The sequence below is a fragment of the Carassius auratus genome, chromosome 13 (genome assembly GCF_003368295.1).
Source record: "Carassius auratus strain Wakin chromosome 13, ASM336829v1, whole genome shotgun sequence".
NCBI lineage: Eukaryota > Metazoa > Chordata > Actinopteri > Cypriniformes > Cyprinidae > Carassius > Carassius auratus.
Genome location: NC_039255.1, coordinates 20,107,279 through 20,128,322, shown reverse-complemented (window position 1 = coordinate 20,128,322; position 21,044 = coordinate 20,107,279). Strand labels below are relative to the sequence as shown.

At 44.0% G+C, this 21,044-nt stretch overlaps 1 protein-coding gene across 4 annotated transcripts in view; it reads left to right on the top strand.

Annotated features, from left to right (window-relative positions):
• Positions 1–14,241, top strand: part of LOC113113000 (E3 ubiquitin-protein ligase rnf213-alpha-like) — an 89,444-nt gene extending 75,203 nt beyond the window's left edge. For all 4 annotated transcript variants that reach the window (XM_026279083.1, XM_026279082.1, XM_026279081.1 and 1 more), the window contains 7 exons: positions 4–184; positions 5,633–5,834; positions 5,939–6,016; positions 7,689–7,886; positions 11,908–11,997; positions 12,075–12,253; positions 13,559–14,241. In XM_026279083.1, the coding sequence (XP_026134868.1) occupies positions 4–184; positions 5,633–5,834; positions 5,939–6,016; positions 7,689–7,886; positions 11,908–11,997; positions 12,075–12,253; positions 13,559–13,712 (1,082 nt within the window). In that variant the 3' untranslated portion in view covers positions 13,713–14,241. The remainder of the gene's footprint in view (positions 1–3; positions 185–5,632; positions 5,835–5,938; positions 6,017–7,688; positions 7,887–11,907; positions 11,998–12,074; positions 12,254–13,558) is intronic.
• Positions 14,242–21,044: the final 6,803 nt, after the last annotated feature.

The window sequence follows — 21,044 nt, the reverse complement described above, 5'->3', positions numbered from 1 at the left end:
CAGGAGAGATCAAGCTGCCGGCGGACTACACTCAGGAGGATCTGGGTCTGGACGCTGATCTACAGGTCCTCCTTCCTCAGAGACGAGGTCTGGGCCTGTGCTCCACGGCCCTCGTCAGCTACCTCATCAACCTTCACAACGAGCTGGTGTACGCCGTGGAGAAACACACCGGAGAGGAGTCTGGGTAAGTCCAGCTCACTCCTGTCACTGCTAATCTAGGGTTAAACCTGCTGTTCCTTCACCTGGTATATTATACACCGGTAATGACGTAAAACACACCCACACACCTGCTCTGCACCATATCTGGACTCTAGACAGTATTAATGGTGGGCTCTTTTGACTTGGGCCAGTAAGCAACCCTCCAGAATATACTAGTGAACACACACCTCCAGAATATCCTAGTGAACACACACCACACACACCTCCAGAATATACTAGTGACCACACACCACACACACCTCCAGAATATCCTAGTGACCACACACCACACACACCTCCAGAATATACTAGTGACCACACACCACACACACCTCCAGAATATCCTAGTGACCACACACCACACACACCTCCAGAATATCCTAGTGAACACACACCACACACACCTCCAGAATATACTAGTGACCACACACCACACACACCTCCAGAATATCCTAGCGAACACACACCACACACACCTCCAGAATATACTAGTGACCACACACCACACACACCTCCAGAATATCCTAGTGACCACACACCACACACACCTCCAGAATATACTAGTGACCACACACCACACACACCTCCAGAATATCCTAGTGACCACACACCACACACACCTCCAGAATATCCTAGTGAACACACACCACACACACCTCCAGAATATACTAGTGACCACACACCACACACACCTCCAGAATATCCTAGCGAACACACACCACACACACCTCCAGAATATACTAGTGACCACACACCACACACACCTCCAGAATATCCTAGTGAACACACACCACACACACCTCCAGAATATCCTAGTGAACACACACCACACACACCTCCAGAATATCCCAGTGAACACACACCACACACACCTCCAGAATATCCTAGTGAACACACACCACACACACCTCCAGAATATCCTAGTGAACACACACCACACACACCTCCAGAATATCCCAGTGAACACACACCACACACACCTCCAGAATATCCTAGCAAACACACATCACACACACCTCCAGAATATCCTAGTGAACACACACCACACACACCTCCAGAATATCCTAGTGAACACACACCACACACACCTCCAGAATATACTAGTGAACACACACCACACACACCTCCAGAATATACTAGTGACCACACACCACACACACCTCCAGAATATCCTAGTGACCACACACCACACACACCTCCAGAATATCCTAGTGAACACACACCACACACACCTCCAGAATATACTAGCGAACACACACCACACACACCTCCAGAATATACTAGTGAACACACACCTCCAGAATATCCTAGTGAACACACACCACACACACCTCCAGAATATCCTAGTGAACACACACCACACACACCTCCAGAATATCCTAGTGAACACACACCACACACACCTCCAGAATATCCCAGTGAACACACACCACACACACCTCCAGAATATCCTAGTGAACACACACCACACACACCTCCAGTATATCGTAGTGAACACACACCTCCAGAATATCCCAGTGAACACACACCACACACACCTCCAGAATATCCTAGTGAACACACACCACACACACCTCCAGAATATCCTAGTGAACACACACCACACACACCTCCAGAATATCCTAGTGAACACACACCACACACACCTCCAGAACATACTAGTGAACACACACCACACACACCTCCAGAATATCCTAGTGAACACACACCACACACACCTCCAGAATATCCCAGTGAACACACACCACACACACCTCCAGAATATCCCAGTGAACACACACCACACACACCTCCAGAATATCCTAGTGAACACACACCACACACACCTCCAGAATATCCCAGTGAACACACACCACACACACCTCCAGAATATCCTAGTGAACACACACCACACACACCTCCAGAATATCCTAGTGAACACACACCACACACACCTCCAGAATATCCTAGCGAACACACACCTCCAGAATATCCTAGTGAACACACACCACACACCTCCAGAATATCCTAGCGAACACACACCTCCAGAATATACTAGTGAACACACACCACACACACCTCCAGAATATCCCAGTGAACACACACCACACACACCTCCAGAATATCCTAGTGAACACACACCACACACACCTCCAGAATATCCTAGTGAACACACACCACACACACCTCCAGAATATCCTAGTGAACACACACCACACACACCTCCAGAATATCCTAGTGAACACACACCACACACACCTCCAGAATATACTAGTGAACACACACCACACACACCTCCAGAATATACTAGTGACCACACACCACACACACCTCCAGAATATCCTAGTGAACACACACCACACACACCTCCAGAATATCCTAGTGAACACACACCACACACACCTCCAGAATATCCTAGAGAACACACACCTCCAGAATATCCTAGTGAACACACACCACACACCTCCAGAATATCCTAGCGAACACACACCTCCAGAATATACTAGTGAACACACACCACACACACCTCCAGAATATCCCAGTGAACACACACCACACACACCTCCAGAATATCCTAGTGAACACACACCACACACACCTCCAGAATATCCTAGTGAACACACACCACACACACCTCCAGAATATCCTAGTGAACACACACCACACACACCTCCAGAATATCCTAGTGAACACACACCACACACACCTCCAGAATATCCTAGTGAACACACACCACACACACCTCCAGAATATACTAGTGAACACACACCACACACACCTCCAGAATATCCTAGTGAACACACACCACACACACCTCCAGAATATCCCAGTGAACACACACCACACACACCTCCAGAATATCCTAGTGAACACACACCACACACACCTCCAGAATATCCTAGCGAACACACCACACACACCTCCAGAATATCCTAGCGAACACACACCACACACACCTCCAGAATATCCTAGTGAACACACACCACACACACCTCCAGAACATACTAGTGAACACACACCACACACACCTCCAGAATATCCTAGTGAACACACACCACACACACCTCCAGAATATCCTAGTGAACACACACCACACACACCTCCAGAATATACTAGTGAACACACACCACACACACCTCCAGAATATCCTAGTGAACACACACCACACACACCTCCAGAATATCCTAGTGAACACACACCACACACACCTCCAGAATATCCTAGTGAACACACACCACACACACCTCCAGAATATCCTAGTGAACACACACCACACACACCTCCAGAATATCCTAGTGAACACACACCACACACACCTCCAGAATATACTAGTGAACACACACCACACACACCTCCAGAATATCCTAGTGAACACACACCACACACACCTCCAGAATATCCCAGTGAACACACACCACACACACCTCCAGAATATCCCAGTGAACACACACCACACACACCTCCAGAATATCCCAGTGAACACACACCACACACACCTCCAGAATATCCTAGTGAACACACACCACACACACCTCCAGAATATCCTAGTGAACACACACCACACACACCTCCAGAATATACTAGTGAACACACACCACACACACCTCCAGAATATCCTAGTGAACACACACCACACACACCTCCAGAATATCCCAGTGAACACACACCACACACACCTCCAGAATATCCCAGTGAACACACACCACACACACCTCCAGAATATCCCAGTGAACACACACCACACACACCTCCAGAATATCCTAGTGAACACACACCACACACACCTCCAGAATATCCTAGTGAACACACACCACACACACCTCCAGAATATCCCAGTGAACACACACCACACACACCTCCAGAATATCCCAGTGAACACACACCACACACACCTCCAGAATATCCTAGTGAACACACACCACACACACCTCCAGAATATCCCAGTGAACACACACCACACACACCTCCAGAATATCCCAGTGAACACACACCACACACACCTCCAGAATATCCCAGTGAACACACACCACACACACCTCCAGAATATCCCAGTGAACACACACCACACACACCTCCAGAATATCCTAGTGAACACACACCACACACACCTCCAGAATATCCTAGTGAACACACACCACACACACCTCCAGAATATCCCAGTGAACACACACCACACACACCTCCAGAATATCCCAGTGAACACACACCACACACACCTCCAGAATATCCTAGTGAACACACACCACACACACCTCCAGAATATCCCAGTGAACACACACCACACACACCTCCAGAATATCCCAGTGAACACACACCACACACACCTCCAGAATATCCTAGTGAACACACACCACACACACCTCCAGAATATCCTAGTGAACACACACCACACACACCTCCAGAATATCCTAGCGAACACACAACACACACCTCCAGAATATCCTAGTGAACACACACCACACACACCTCCAGAATATCCTAGTGAACACACACCACACACACCTCCAGAATATCCTAGTGAACACACACCACACACACCTCCAGAATATCCTAGTGAACACACACCACACACACCTCCAGAATATCCTAGTGAACACACACCTCCAGAATATCCTAGTGAACACACCACACACACCTCCAGAATATCCTAGTGAACACACACCACACACACCTCCAGAATATCCTAGTGAACACACACCACACACACCTCCAGAACATACTAGTGAACACACACCACACACACCTCCAGAATATCCTAGTGAACACACACCACACACACCTCCAGAATATCCTAGTGAACACACACCACACACACCTCCAGAATATACTAGTGACCACACACCTCACACACCTCCAGAATATCCTAGTGAACACACACCACACACACCTCCAGAATATCCTAGTGAACACACACACCTCCAGAATAAATAAAAAAAAAAGTGACGTGACATTCAGCCAAGTATGGTGACCCACACTCAGAATTCATGCTCTTCATTTAACCCATCCGAAGTGCACACACACAGAGCAGTGAACACACACACACACACACACACACACACCAGGAGCAGTGAACACACACACACACACTGTGAACACATACCCGGAGCAGTGTTCATCATTTATGCTGCGGCGCCCGGGGAGCAGTTGGGGGTTCGATGCCTTGCTCAAGGGCACCTAAGTCGTGGTATTGAAGGTGGAGAGAGAACTGTTCATGCACTCCCCCCACCCACAATTCCTGCCGGCCCGGGACTCAAACTCACAACCTTTAGATTGGGAGTCCGACTCTCTAACCATTAGGCCACGACTTCCCACACCACACACACCTCCAGAACATCCTAGCGAACACAGAAACACACAGATCTCATAACCTTTGCCCCGTCAGAGCTGTGGTTACAGGTGTAGCACCTCTGAATCCAGCACAGTTCTCCATGTGGTTCTCTGCTCTGTTCCTCAGGTACACGGTGAGCCCGGCTGACTTGACGGAGCTGCACGTGATCCGTTACGAGTACGAGAGGAATCTGCTTCCTCTGGTGCTGTCTCACTGTCAGTACAGCATGGAGCGCGGACAGGAAACACTGCTGGAGTACGATCTGCCCAAGATCCAGCAACAGATCCTAACACGCTTCCTCCAGGGCAAGCCACACATCACCATTACTGTACGTCACCGCACCAGTCTACAGTTCACAGCTCTTCAGACTTCACATCCTGCAGAGAAGATAGAGGAGAAACAGTATTATTTTCTGTTTGTTTGTTGTTTCAGGGGATTCCCACACTGGTGAACAGACAGGACAGAAATTATGAGATCATATTAAAAGATGTGAAGGGCAAAGTTCAACAAGTAAGTCACATTATTTCTTTTAGCATAATACATGTTTAATCTGTATCTTATCCGATGCTGAATGCTGGATTTTGATTGGTTGGCAAACATTCGAACGTGTGCTGGTGTGTTTCCAGAAGTATTTTTACATTCATTTCACTCAGGAGAATCACAACATTACAGAATTCAGACAAAAATACAAAGGTTCAAGACTGTGAACTTAAGGGTTTTAGCGAGGGTATAGAACTACAATACCATGATGCATTGTGAACCGCATAATCAAATGAAGCTATGCACATTAAAATATGCCTATATACACACACACACATACAGCGATCAGGCATCAGGAGCAGTGACAGGTGAAGTGAATAGCACTGATGATCTCCTGTTAGTGGGGGGGTATATTAGGCAGCAAGGGAACATCAAAGATGTGTTAGAAGCAGAAGAATGGGCTAGCGTAAGAATCTGAGTGAGTTTGACAAGGGCCATACAGATGATTGGGTCAGAACATCTCCAGAACTGCAGCTCTCGTGGGGTGTTCCCGGTCTGCAGTGGTCAGGAACAGGGGAACCGGCGACAGGGTCATAGGTCAAGGCTCATTGGTGCACGTGGGGAGTGAAGGCTGATCCGTGTGGTCCGATCAAACACACGAGCTACTGGAGCTCAAACTGCTCAAGAAGTTAATACTGGTTTAGATAGAAAGGTGTCAGATACACAGAGCATCAGTTTGTTGTGTATGGAGCTGCAAAGACCAGTCAGGTGCCCATGACCCCTGACCCCTGTCCACCGCCGAAAGAGCCAACAGTGGCACGTGAGCATCAGAACTGGACCACGGAGCAGTGGAAGAAGAACCTGGTCTGTGCGTGTGTGTGGCTTACCTGGGGAACACATGGATCCAGGATGCATTGTGGGAAGAAGGCAAGCCGACGGAGGCAGTGTGACGCTTTGGGCAATGTTCTGCTGGGAAACCTTGGGTCCTGCCATCCATGTGGATGTTACTCATGGACACCGTATTCCCTGGTGGCTCTGGCTCTTTCTGCAGGATAATGTTCCTGACACAAACCACAAATGTTTCAGGAATGGTTTGAGGGGCACCTAATTCCCCAGATCCCAATCCAGTCAAGCATCTGTGGGATGACCCACCTCACAACTTACAGGACTTACAGGATCTGCTGCTAGCATCTTGTGCCAGAGACCACACACACCTTCAGCAGTTAAACTTACAGCTTCATTATTAGTAGAAACACACAGACACACAGGTACTTCACACACGCTTTAGCAATCAAAGTAGGATGATGAGACTAATGCTGTTATTGGAGAGAGATTGATTCCTTTGATCATATCTGTGGCTCTAAAATTACATTCTGGAATTAGCAACAGCGGCTCAGGATGAGATGCGTAAGAAAGTAGTCCTGCACACAAGCGTTTTAAGGAAATGTCTTGTAATAAAACATCTGAACACTGTAGTATAAGCAGAATAACTCACTTATTCCTCCTCCAGGCGGTCTTCAGTTGTATGTTGTGGGGGTTATGTTGTTGTAGACATGGCTCCACAAGAAAAGCTTTAGTCTGAAAATGCACCTTTTCAATTGTATGGTTAAAAAATGTATGTGTAATGAAGTCAATGTTTAGCATGCAGATATATCTGTAAGATTGAAACCCGTCTGTGAAGCTGTGTTGTGATTGTGTGAAGGAGCCGTTGCCTGCTGTGACCCAGCACGACCTGGTGAAGGAGCTGCAGTCCTACAGTGATGTGTGTGAGGCTCTGTCCACCGTCCAGCTGGCCCTGGGCTTCCTGGCCATGACCGGGGCTCAGACACACATGCAGCTCACCACATACCTGAAGGAGGTGCTACAGATGACTGACCACATGGGCCCACACATCTACAAGGTCCGAACACACACTTTCTTTATTATTGGATTGTGCAGAGCAAGTGCTGTTACTAGGATGTTAGATGCACTGAAATGTTGTCCATCAAAACAGCTATTTTCACTTTTGGGTGGTTTAATTAGACGATGAACATAGTCAAAACATCAGAGAAGCGATATTTCTCGCGTAGATAAGCTACAACAATTAAGCATGTCAGCTGTGTAACAACAATGAGTTTTACAGAATAATTAACTCAAATGATATATAGGGAATTTGAATAATTAATCAGGAATATGATTAATATATATCTCAGATGACAGTTACATAAAATTTTATTGATTATGAAAAATAGCTCAATTGCCTATACCAATACTAATCACAGGGCACTGTAACTTACTCATTAATATGTCAATATTACATTCTTCATATCAATTGTTGTGATATCTCTTACTGTAAATTACTGCAAATCAAACAGTGGTTTGTCCAGCAAACCAGATTGACCTATCAATTTTCAATAAAGTTATCACTTCTTATAATTCAAGGAAAAATATTCTCTGGCCATGAAAACATTATCCTATCCTTATGATAAATTTAGTTTCTAAATTTAAAGCTTGTAGCTAAAGATCAGACCTTTCAGTGACTCATAATGTGAGTGGGGTGGAGTAGAGGTCTTCACGGGTCCAAAAATTCTTGCCCGAACCCGACAGAGACCCGTAATGTACTACACCGAACCGACCCGGACCCGTCTATTATTTCAAAAGCTGGACCCGGACCCGTGTAGATCCGAGAAATGTCTACCCGGACCCGACCCGGACCCGTATATTACTTGAAATCTGGACCCGAACCCGCCGGGAAGACACAGACCCGACTGGACCCGACGTTCACATATTCTACCTTAAATTGCTATTACAAGTCAATAAACATGTTGCGAAGAATACAGCTTTTTGTCTTACCTAATTTAAAGAGCTGTAGTCTCTCTTCCTTGTACCTGACTGCCTGTGATGCATTACAATCCTCCGACAAGAAAGTTATTCATGTTATTCCTCTCGTTATTCCAAGTCCAAGCTGAATCCACTCATTATTTCAGCTTCAGAAGTCCACTTGATGTCACGGTGATGGATGACAAATGCTACTGTGCACATGTACATTCTGACTCGAGTTAATTCGCTTAATAACTTACACTGTTTGCCTTTTGAACTATAATAACGATCGCTCGTGCAAGGCCATGGCCACTGACGTTATTTATTTACTATCATCTGATCTCTGTCTGTGCTCTCTGCTCTGCATCGAGTCTGAATCTGAACCACTAAAACTTTAAGATTAAACGGTTCATTTATAATATTATAAAAATGGGAGAAAATGTAAAACGCGGTTTGGCGGTCGAAGTGTCCCTCACTGCTTGCCATAGAAACATGAAATGCACTCGAGACTGCACATGCATGCTAGCTGTATCAACCTAAAATGCTTTAATGCAATTTGAGCGTAATAGAAAACATTCATGTGACAGTTCACCTCAGATTGTGTTGCTGATTTGAAATATATTAAACATGAGTGTGTCAAGTCTGCAAGCATTAATACCGTGAGTGCACTTGTATATTAACTCTGAGTGTGCAAGCAAGAGAGAGAGAGAGAGATCACTTTTTTTGGCTCACTCTTTTCAACCAATGAACTTCCGCGATCTGCAGCGGGAAAAAGTTCCTTTGTCTCTGTAGAAAACACCCACTAATGATTTAGGGCTTGTCTGATTTCATCAGGGATATTCTAGCAAGTTCGTAATTCCAGATTAAATACATTTTTCATTACTTTGCTCTAGATAAATGGGTCTGTCAAAGCATGACGATTACACAGATCCCAAAAATAATATATATAAATGATCAAAACATGAAGTTACATTCAAATGCAGAATTACACACATTTAAAGAGTTGATTAACACATGATAACACTGCAGATATTCCCAATTTATATGGGAAACCTCTAATGTACCGCAGAAACAATAATATACACATTAAGACTACATTTGAGTACATTTTACCATTCTTTTGTAAGGATTAGATTTCCTGTCCTGTGTAGTCCTGTGTGGTCGTATAATTTAAGAGCTGCAGGAGTGGGGGTTGCAGAACATGGCTCTCTTTGAGAAAGTTAAAGTGAGGAGAAACAATTCCAATTTATACGCTAGAAAAATTATAATCCTCGCATAACAAGGATTAACCATTGTACACACAAAACATTCAAAATACATATTATTAATAAAATGATGAAAGTAAGGAACTTCTAAGAAAGGTTTCATTTTGTCTATGTGGAATGTTGGGGGTTTAGTTTCTCCTTTGAGGCTCGCATGGGTATCGTAAATTATTTAAGTCCAGCCAGGCCAGGCATTTGGTGCAAAAAGGTTTCATTTGTATGCCTGAATTTAACCCATGAATCGATGACCTGCATATGCGTTACAGCTGTGTCTCTGGATTGACAATATTAATTTCTTTTTAATCTGTAATCATATGGTTTCTTAAATCTGAAATCTTTTAGTGTGCTGTTTTCTGTTGATGTGTGAACAAAACTTCACGATTGGATGGCAGCCGCACTACAAATATAAACTAAAAAAGCTTTATTACTTTTAATATGAAGCAAAGTCTCATCTTTGAAATTCTGTGGATTAATTTAAACACTTAAAGTTGTTTTGGTGCTCTGTAATACACCGTGACCGATCGCTGTAGAGATGTTACTTGTATTAGCCTCCTCTTCACTACTAGTTACAGCACAGATAAACAAGGCTGAGCACCAGAAGGTGTGTTGAAAGATACATTACAGCGTACCCAAATGACTCCCGTAGGGCTGTCACGATTCCTGGATTAGATTTGAGTGCTCGAACCTCAGTTTTATTTCCCCGTGTCGAGTAACCAGCAAAATACTTGAAGTACGGACAAGAATCCATGAACCGCATTATTGGACTGTTTTCTAAAGCTGCATGATGTATTAGAACCGTACTATAGTATAGTGCTACTGTGAACTCACAAAGGCTGCGATTCAGTTAAATAAGTATATGTCCTGTGGGTTTAATTTAGTTCTCAGTAAATGCTGCTGATTCTGAACTGATTCTGTGCTAGTGTTATGAGCGCGGGTAAACCGAAGGCTGGATCAAGGGCAATCATCGCCAATGACGCCATTACGTAGAGCGCAAAAGAACCGGTGAACCGTTTTCTTCAACAGGTTTACTGATTCGAACTGTCCGAAAGAACTACTGGTGATCCGAACACCGATGAGTCAATCGTTCATTCGTTATCTGGCTCGGCTCCGTGTTCATCTTCAGTCAGTGTACTTGGATTATAGAAGTCAGAAGAGAGAGCAACAGCGGTGTTTACTCATTCACCACTCTGACCCAATCCCTAATCTCTGTGTGTGTGTCTCTGTGTCTCTGTGTGTGTGTGTCTCTGTGTGTGTGTGTGTGTCTCTGTGTGTGTGTGTGTCTGTGTGTGTGTCTCTGTGTGTGTGTGTGTGTGTGTCTGTGTGTGTGTGTCTCTGTGTGTGTGTGTGTCTGTGTGTGTGTCTCTGTGTCTCTGTGTGTGTGTGTCTCTGTGTGTGTGTGTGTGTCTCTGTGTGTGTGTGTGTCTGTGTGTGTGTCTCTGTGTCTCTGTGTGTGTGTGTGTGTGTCTGTGTGTGTGTGTCTCTGTGTGTGTGTGTGTCTGTGTGTGTGTCTCTGTGTGTGTGTGTGTGTGTGTCTGTGTCTGTGTCTCTGTGTGTGTGTCTCTGTGTGTGTGTGTGTGTGTCTGTGTCTCTGTGTGTGTGTCTCTGTGTCTCTGTGTGTGTGTGTCTCTGTGTCTCTGTGTGTGTGTGTGTGTGTCTGTGTGTGTGTGTCTCTGTGTCTCTGTGTGTGTGTGTCTCTGTATGTGTGTGTGTCTCTGTGTGTGTGTCTCTGTGTCTCTGTGTGTCTGTGTCTCTGTGTGTGTGTCTCTGTGTGTGTGTCTCTGTGTCTCTGTGTGTGTGTGTGTGTGTGTGTGTGTGTGTGTGTGTGTCTCTGTGTGTGTGTGTGTGTGTGTGTGTGTGCAGGCGTTGAGTCGCTGCAGTCTGAAGCACTGTGTGGCGCTGTGGCAGCTGCTGATCTCTCTGAAGTCTGAGACAATGCTTCGTCTGAAGAGGGTGAGACACTCGACACAGTAAACTAGATTCTGCTCTGAGTCTGTGTGTGGAAGTGACTTTCTTCACCTGTACTTCAGGACCCGTTTGTGGGAATCAGCCAAGAGTACAGACGCCCCCTGCAGGAGGAACACAAGACACTGCTCACTAGTTTTTTGACCAAGTCCAGCGCTGATGCCTTCCTGCTGGAGATGCACGAGTTTCTGCTTCTGGTCCTGAAGGACCCCAGAGCCACGGACACCTTCAAGCCTGACTGGAGGTGAGACCTGACGGGAATATCAGTCCTTCTCATGTGCTAATGCCAGCTCTTTTGGAGGGGGTTCAGCTTTGCCTCAGTTCACTTTACAAATAATTTCTGAGTTCCAGGTGTGTAGATACATATAAATGTCAAAACTTCAAAACTTTTATTAAAAACCACCATCCGTCAAGTGTTCTGAAAAAGACCATGAAGGATAACTGTATTTATTTATTTATGAGCTGTTTCATTGCAGTGTCCATGGAAAGCATTAATATGTGTATATCATGATATACAGTACCAGTCAAAAGTTTGGAAACATTATTATTTTTAATGTTTATGCTCCTCAAGCCTGCATTTATTTGATCAAAAATACAGAAAAAAACATTAATATTGTGAAATATTATTACAATTTAAAATAGCGGTTTTCTATGTGAATATATAGTAAATGTATTTCTGTGTGCTGTATTTATCACCTTCGTCAAGTCTGCAGTGTCACATGATCTTCAGAAATCTGAATAATATGCTTTTGTAACAAATGTATTTTATAACAATATACACTACAGTTCACAATGTAGGGTCAGTAATACATTTTTTAAATTAATACTTATAAATTAATAATTGTGTGTGTGTGTGTGTCTGTGTGTGTGTGTGTCTGTGTGTGTGTGTGTGTGTGTGAGTGTTTGTGTGTGTGTGTGTGTGTGTGTGTGTGCGTGAGTGTGTGTGTGTGTGTGTGTGTGTGTGTGTGTGTGAGAGTGTGTGTGTGTGCGTGAGTGTGTGTCTGTGTGTGTGTGCGTGAGTGAGTGTGTGCGTGAGTGTGTGTCTGTGTGTGTGTTTGTGTGTCTGTGTGTGTGTGCGTGAGTGAGTGTGTGCGTGAGTGTGTGTCTGTGAGTGTGTGTGTGTGTGTGTGAGTTTCCTGTGAGGGTTAGGGTTAGGTGTAGGGTTGGTGAAGGGACATAGAATATACAGTTTCTACAGAATAAAAACCATTACACCTATGGGATGAACACACTTTACACTAAAACAAACGTGTGTGTGTGTGTCTGTGTGTGTGTGTGTGTGTCTGTGTGTGTGTGTGTGTGTGAGTGCGTGTCTGTGTGTATGTGGTTATAGACTAAAATTTGTATGAATATCCGAGTTACATTTTTCTGCACAATTTTTATGTAGTTTACTAAGAAATACACAAACTGGTAATCATGAAGTGGTTCAAATCAAGTTAAGCAGAATATTGAGTAACTGAGTGAGTATCAGATCTAATCTGTGGGAGGCTGGTTTAGATGTTCAGCTCTTGCTGAAGGCATCAGTAATAACTCGTCTCTCTGTGTCCAGTCTGAAAGACACGGTTGTGTCCTACATGGAGCGTAAAGATCTGGACATTCCTCCCGAGGTGGACGAGTTCTTCCCTCAACAGATCCTGCTCTCACAATACACCGACACCTGGAGGTTCTCCGTCCTCGACAGACACAAGAGAAACCAAAGATGAAGTGCTTCTGCTGTCTTACACAATCACTCGGATCAGGGAAAGCTCAGGTCTCATCACAGATGCCATACTTTTAAACGATTGCTCATTACAGTGCCTTTTCTGCTCCTGAGTTAGTGTGATGTACAGTATTCTGCTGCATACTCAATCATTCCTATACAGACAAGATCTAAGATCATACATTACTTATTTCAGAGTTCAAAACAATCAACACAATGATAAACTTTTGCTGTGACTTTTTTCTTCCAGTTTTGTGAAGTTGTTTATCCTTTCCTTCTTTCTTTCTTTGTTTACTTGAGAGTACGTATAGACTCTTTTAAGGATGTGAAATCATTTGAAATATAATCTCCACAGCATGAGCCCAGACCTGGACGCCGTACGTCCTTACCATCCTCATGTTTATTGCACTTTAGCCCTTCTCTGCTAAAACACTGTTTCTGTGTACCAACACATATGCTGGAGCAATGCTGTGCAGAAATGATTAACATGGGTCTGAATAAAGTTGTTATATTATATTTGGGACAGATCATCATCTTGTGTTCTTCTGTCTGGTGTTGCCAGTTTATCATTAGAAGCTGTATGTCTGGAGATGTATGACTTTACATCAGAAACTCCCATCATTTAGAAATGAGCTATTCTACCCCAGTGATACCCAGAACTGAGATCCATCGTCATTCAGAGCTCACTCATTCACACATCTGTGTATTGTGAGGGAAACCGGATGAGAGAGAAAGACCTTCTCTGACTGAGATCCTGCTCTTTATAACACACATCAGACACAGATGCACCGCTGAACCCCCAGTGTCACTGTACTTTACTCTGCTTCAGTGTGACTTTAATAGATCTTATAATCAGAGTTAATGTTCATGAGGTAATTCAGTTCTGATTGAGCATTAGTGACGAACACCTGTTAACAAGCAGAACTGAAGGAAAAATAAACTAGAACAGAAAACAAGAGATGAGCAGAAACACAATTTCTCTACAGAACTCAATATGACAATTAACAGGTTTAGATGTTGATGACCCTTGACTTCTGCACATTAGAGTCTAATCTCTAATTATATTGATAGTTTCATGTTGTTGATTATAGCTACAACAAAAAAAGTTATTCTGCACGAAAAGGTTTGAAGACACACAAACGACAATTAACATAAGCTTCATGTTGCAATGCATGCTGGGTACCACCAATCAAAACTCAACCATGGCTCCCAGTATGAATAAATTATGCAGCTGAATTCTCTTAGTATTGTCTTTAATCATGACTAACTGCTTTTATTTTGTTGTGAGCGTATAGTTGCTGGTTTAGTGATGTTCAGAGTTGTTTATCTGAATGTGTTGAGATTCATATGCAGACGCTTGATGTTTGTCTGACACATTAGTTCAAATGTTATGGTGAAGAATAACTTTTAAAAATTAGTGTGTTTAACTGACACAATATAACTCACCAGCTTGAGAAAGTCGAGTCAAGTCACCTTTATTTATATAGCGCTTTAAACTAAACACATTGCGTCAAAGCAACTGAACAACATTCATTTGGAAAACAGTGTCAATTAAAGCTGCAAGCAGCGATGAACGGGCCCTCGCACCCGGGCTCACCGCCATCGTGTGGCTTTAGTAAAAAGGTGAACGTTGAGAAATATCCATTTAATGTCCTAAATATAAGTGGAATATATCAAAGTATATCCCATATATGTGCCAATCTTACCGTTGCCAGCAGGTGGCGCTATCATTATAATGGAATATTGGCCTTCAGATGTGTTCAGGCCAGGACTCTTATCAAACATGTGAAGTTTGGGGAAGATTGAACATTTTATGCTTGAGTTACAACAACTTCTCTTGCTGTGGCAAGACATCAAATTTTGTCATAGCGCCATGGACATGCCCTTTAACAAAAACTCAAGATCTCCAAAAGTTAACATTGCACAGGCCTTTAGATTAGACTGACCACAAAATATATGTTAATCTCAAAAAAATTATAGGAGTAGTTTGTCGCAGCGTAAAACATGTCACTTCCTGTTGCCAATAGGTGGCGCTATGACTATAACTGAATGTGGGCATGTAGATCTGTTAAGGGCAGAAGTTTTATCTAACATGTGAAGTTTGGGGCAGATTGGACATTGTATGTCTGAGTTACAGCAACTTCCTTTTTCATGGCGAAACATCGAAATTTGTCAGGCCGCCATGGACACGCCCTTTAACGAAACCTCAAGATCTTCACAATTTAACATCGCAAAGGACTTAAGATTACACTGACCAGGTTTGGTGTTGATCTGAATAAATCTCTAGGAGGAGTTTGTTAAAGTACAACCCCTGAAAATTACAGTGGGTTTTTCTGAGTTGCGTCAGGTTCCCGTTGACCCTCCGGAGTTGAGTCAGATTCCTATTGACCTTCCAGAGTCGAGTCAGGTTCTGGTTGACCCTCCAGAGTCAAGTCAGGTGTTCATGGACCCTCCAGAGTCAGGGTTAGTTACCGTTGACCTTCCAGAGTCAGGGCTAGTTCCTGTCTATCTTCCAGAGTCGAGTCAAATTCCAGTTGACTGTCAAGTCACAATTGATCTTCAAGGACTGAGTCAAGTCACCGGGGATCTGCATGAACAAATGCAAGTCACCAATAATCTTCATGAGCAGAGTCAAGTCAGCACCGATCCTCTGGAATCCAGTAGAAACACCATAGGATTACCAGAGTTTTGTCTTCCCGTTGGTCTGGCCGCACGGAGGTGGTGGTTTTCTGCTCCGCCCTGGGGGACTCCGGCATCGACCACAAGGATGTGGTGATCTTCTGCTCCGCTCTGGGAGGCTTCCACCCTGACCACACGGTTGTGGTGGTCTTCTGCTTCACCCTGGGAGGCTTCCGCCCTGACCACACGGTTGTGGTGGTCTTCTGCTCCGCCCTGGTGGGCATCACATGATGTCCTTCATGGACTTATGTTTTTGTGTTTTTGTTAAGTTTTGTTTTTCTGTCTGTTTCCTTCTTTGGACCTGGCCCTCCGTCCCTCCCCCTGATCCTCCGCCCGGTCCACCACCCTCCTGGACTCCTTGTTTTGTTACACTTCTCTTGTCTCTGTTTCCCCATTTTACCTGGTTGTTTTGTCTCTGTTTCCCCATTCTACCTGGTTCTTCTGTCTCTGTGTACCATGTTTTCTGGCCCTCCGTCCCTCCCCCTAGTTCGCCGCCGCTCCACCTCCCTCCTAACTTCTTTATCTGTTGGGTTTTCCTGGGTTTCAGGTGGAGCATCTGGCAGCTGCTCCATGGAGGAGGGGGTAATGTCCCGCTGTCAGTCTCTGTTTTCCTGGGTGTCCACTAGTGAGCTCACTTCCCCTTAGGCACTTCACCGTAGGCACTAGAATTCCTCTAGTCTGGTCCTGTCTTCACAGTAATTGCACTCCAGTTAATCGCACCAGGTGCAGTCAATCTATTGTCGTTAGTCTCCTTATAAATACCTGTCTTTCCCTGTTGTTTGTATGGAGTCCTTACCCTTCGTGTTACCAATGTTCTCATCTCCCGAGACTTACCCTTTCCTTCTCATCTCTGAGTTCCTGTTCTGTTCCTTCCAGTTCCCTCTTTTGTTTTGTTTGTCTCCTTGGACTGTTTATTTTGGAATACCATTTTTATTAATAAAATTTACCTGCAATTGGATCTCTCCCTCTCCTTGTGTTTCTCTGGTGCATGCACGTCACACAGCCAACACTTGAACGCCAAGATACATCAGCTTCAGGTATCTGTAACTTTTAATCATAGTATTATATTTCTTTTTTGGTTTTAAATTGTGTCTGATTTAACATTACATTTTGAACAACTAACAGTTAACGGTTGCGGAGCACAGTCTTTAGGACACACACACACACACACACACACACACAGAGAGAGAGAGAGAGCGGGTATAATGTTTGCTAAGCACGGTCTGTGGCAGACTTTTCTGTCAGGACAACAATTCAATAAACAAGATAATAAAAAAAGACATATTTCGCAAAGGAAATGGTTCCAAACAAAGCATGTTGTTGTGCTCTGCAGCAACACACAGCGGTGTTTACTGAATAAATTTGCTTGACTAACTTTTAGCTTACTTTTTTTCTGAATGAATCATCCATTTCAAATGAATCCATTGATTAAATGACTGGCCGACTCACTCATTAAGGCAGTGGCATGTCGCCACCTAGTGGCAAAGTACCATTCTAATTTTTTTCATAATTTCATATTTCTGTATTCCAAATTTTATATTTGATTCATTAGCCTCATAAGATTATTTATGCAATTTGTAAGTGCTATGTAAGTGTTCCTTCAAAAATATAAGTGTATGGAGCCCTGCATTTATAATTATACTTGGCTTTAAGTGTACATAAACAGAGATAAAGTCCTTTGACCGGTATATCTTTGTAGAGTAAGAGTATGTCAGTGCACTGCTTAATGTATAGCATATATAGAATACCTGTATAGTTTTGTAATCTATCTATGAGTATGTCATGATCTATGGTGTCGATTGCAGCACTAAGATCAAGTAAAACTAACAATGAGATGCAGCCTTGATCTGACGCAAGAAGCAGCTCATTTGTAATTTTTACAAGTGCAGTTTCTGTGCTATGGTGGGGCCTTTTTAAATACATTTACATTTATTCATTTAGCAGACGCTTTTATCCAAAGCGACTTACAGATGAGGACAGTGGAAGCAATCAAAAACAAAAAAAAAGAGCAATGATATATAAGTGCTATAACAAGTCTCAGTTAGGTTAACACAGTACACGTAGCATGGGATTTTAAATAATATAATATAATTAAAACATATAGAATAAAAAAGAATAGAGCAAGCTAGTGTTAAATGTCTTTACACATACACAAACACACATACAATTGCATAATTTATGAAAGAAAATAGAATATAAAAAGATTAAAAAGGTAGTTAGATTTTTTAAAGAATAGAATTAGAATAGTGAGTGTTAAAGTTAGAGGGTGAAATAAAGATGGAAGAGATGTGTTTTAAGCCGATTCTTGAAGATGGCTAAGGACTCAGCTGCTCGGATTGAGTTGGGGAGTTCATTCCACCAGAAGGGAACATTTAATTTAAAAGTCTGTAAAAGTGACTTTGTGCTTCTTTGGGATGGCACAATCAAGCGACGTTCACTTGCAGAATGCAAGCTCCTAGAGGCACATAAGTCTGAAGTAACGAATTTAGGTAAATGGGTGCAGAGCCAGTGGTAGTTTTGTGGGCAAACATCAATGTCTTGAATTTTATGCGAGCAGCTATTGGAAGCCAGTGCAAATTGATAAACAGAGGTGTGACGTGTATTATTTTTGGCTCATTAAAAATTAATCTTGCTGCCGCGTTCTGAATTAATTGTAAAGGTTTGATAGAATTGGCTGGAAGACCTGCCAAGAGGACATTGCAATAGTCCAGCCTGGACAGAACAAGAGCTTGAACAAGGAGTTGTGCAGCATGTTCCCAAAGAAAGGGCTTGATCTTCTTGATGTCGAATAAAGCAAATCTGCAGGATCGGACAGTTTTGGCAATGTGGTCAGAGAAAGTCAGCTGATCATCAATCATAACTCCAAGGCTTCTAGCTGATTTTGAAGGAGTTATGGTTGATGTGCCTAACTTGACGGTGAAATTGTGATGAAACGATGGGTTTGCTGGAATCACAAGCAGTTCTGTCTTGGCAAGGTTGAGTTGAAGGTGATGGTCCATCATCCAGGAAGAAATGTCAGTTAGACAAGCTAAGATGCAAATAGCTACCGTCGGATCATCAGGATGGAATGAGAGGTAGAGTTGAGTGTCATCAGCATAGCAGTGGTATGAAAAGCCATCTTTCTGAATGACAGAACCTAATGGTGCCTACATGTTTTAAGTCCACATCCATTGTGCCAGTACCGAAACACTCCTCCCCAACGTGCCTCAATGACTATCGCCCCGTAGCACTCACACCCATCATTATGAAGTGCTTTGAGCGACTGGTCCTAGCACACCTCAAAGACTGCCTCCCACCCACACTGGACCCACACCAATTTGCCTACCGCAGAAATAGGAGCACAGAGGATGCAGTATGCACAGTACTGCACTCTGCACTCACACACCATAACAACACGTATGTTAGGATGTTGTTTGTTGACTTCAGTTCAGCATTTAACACCTTCATTCCCTCCAAGCTGACCACAAAACTTGGAGACCCGGACATTAACACCTCCCTCTGCAACTGGATTATGGACTTTCTGACCAACAGGCCTCAGCATGTTCGGTCAGGCCACAACCACTCCACCACCATCACACTTAACACTGGCGTACCACAGGGCTGTGTGCTGAGCCCATTCCTCTACTCCCTTTACACCCACAACTGCAAGCCTGTGCATGGATCCAACTCCATCATTAAGTTTGCAGATGACACCACGGTGATTGGCCTCATCAGTGACAACGATGAGACTGCCTACAGGGAAGAGGTACAGCACCTGGCCACATGGTGCACTGACAATAACCTGCTCCTTAACACCAATAAGACCAAGGAGCCCATTGTGGACTTCAGGAAGAAGAAAGGAAGCACGCATGACCCCATCCACATTAACGGGATGGTTGTTGAACGTGTCTCCAGCTTCAAGTTCCTGGGAACCACCATCTCGGAGGAACTGTCCTGGGCCATAAACACCTCCAGCCTGGTCAAGAAGGCTCACCAGCGCCTTTTCTTCCTCAGGACACTGAAGAAGAACCAGCTGTCTTCATCCATCCTGGTGAACTTCTACCGGTGTGCGATCGAGAGCATCCTGACCAGTTGCATCACGGTCTGGTATGGGAACTGCTCAGTGGCTGACCGCAAGGCACTGCAGAGGGTGGTGAAAACTGCCCAGCGCATCACAGGGACACCACTTCCTGCTCTTGAGGACATCCAGAGGAAACGCTGTCTACGTCGAGCTCGCAGCATTCTCAAGGACTCCTCTCACCCTGACCACGAACTGTTTAACCTCCTCCCCTCCGGGAGGCGTTTCAGGAGCCTCCGGACAAGGACCACAAGATTCAGGAACAGCTTTTTCCCCAAAGCTGTCTCCTTGCTGAACTCTGCCCTCTGACACCCCTCAACACCCCCCACACCACACATAGACTCCTCCCCCTCTTCAACACTCTGATTTATTTATTTACTCACAACAAGCAAAAAGTAACTTGTTATTACTTGCACTACTGCCTGTTCATCCAGGAACACTGTATAATCCATTTGCACATTGAAATATTTTTTCTATGCACTTTACTGTCCATTGCAATACTGTAAATTATGTTCATAGTTCTGCCAATAGTGTACATACACTTTTACATAGCCCATCTGTATAGTATGTTCATAGTACACCTATCTGTATATCGTGCTT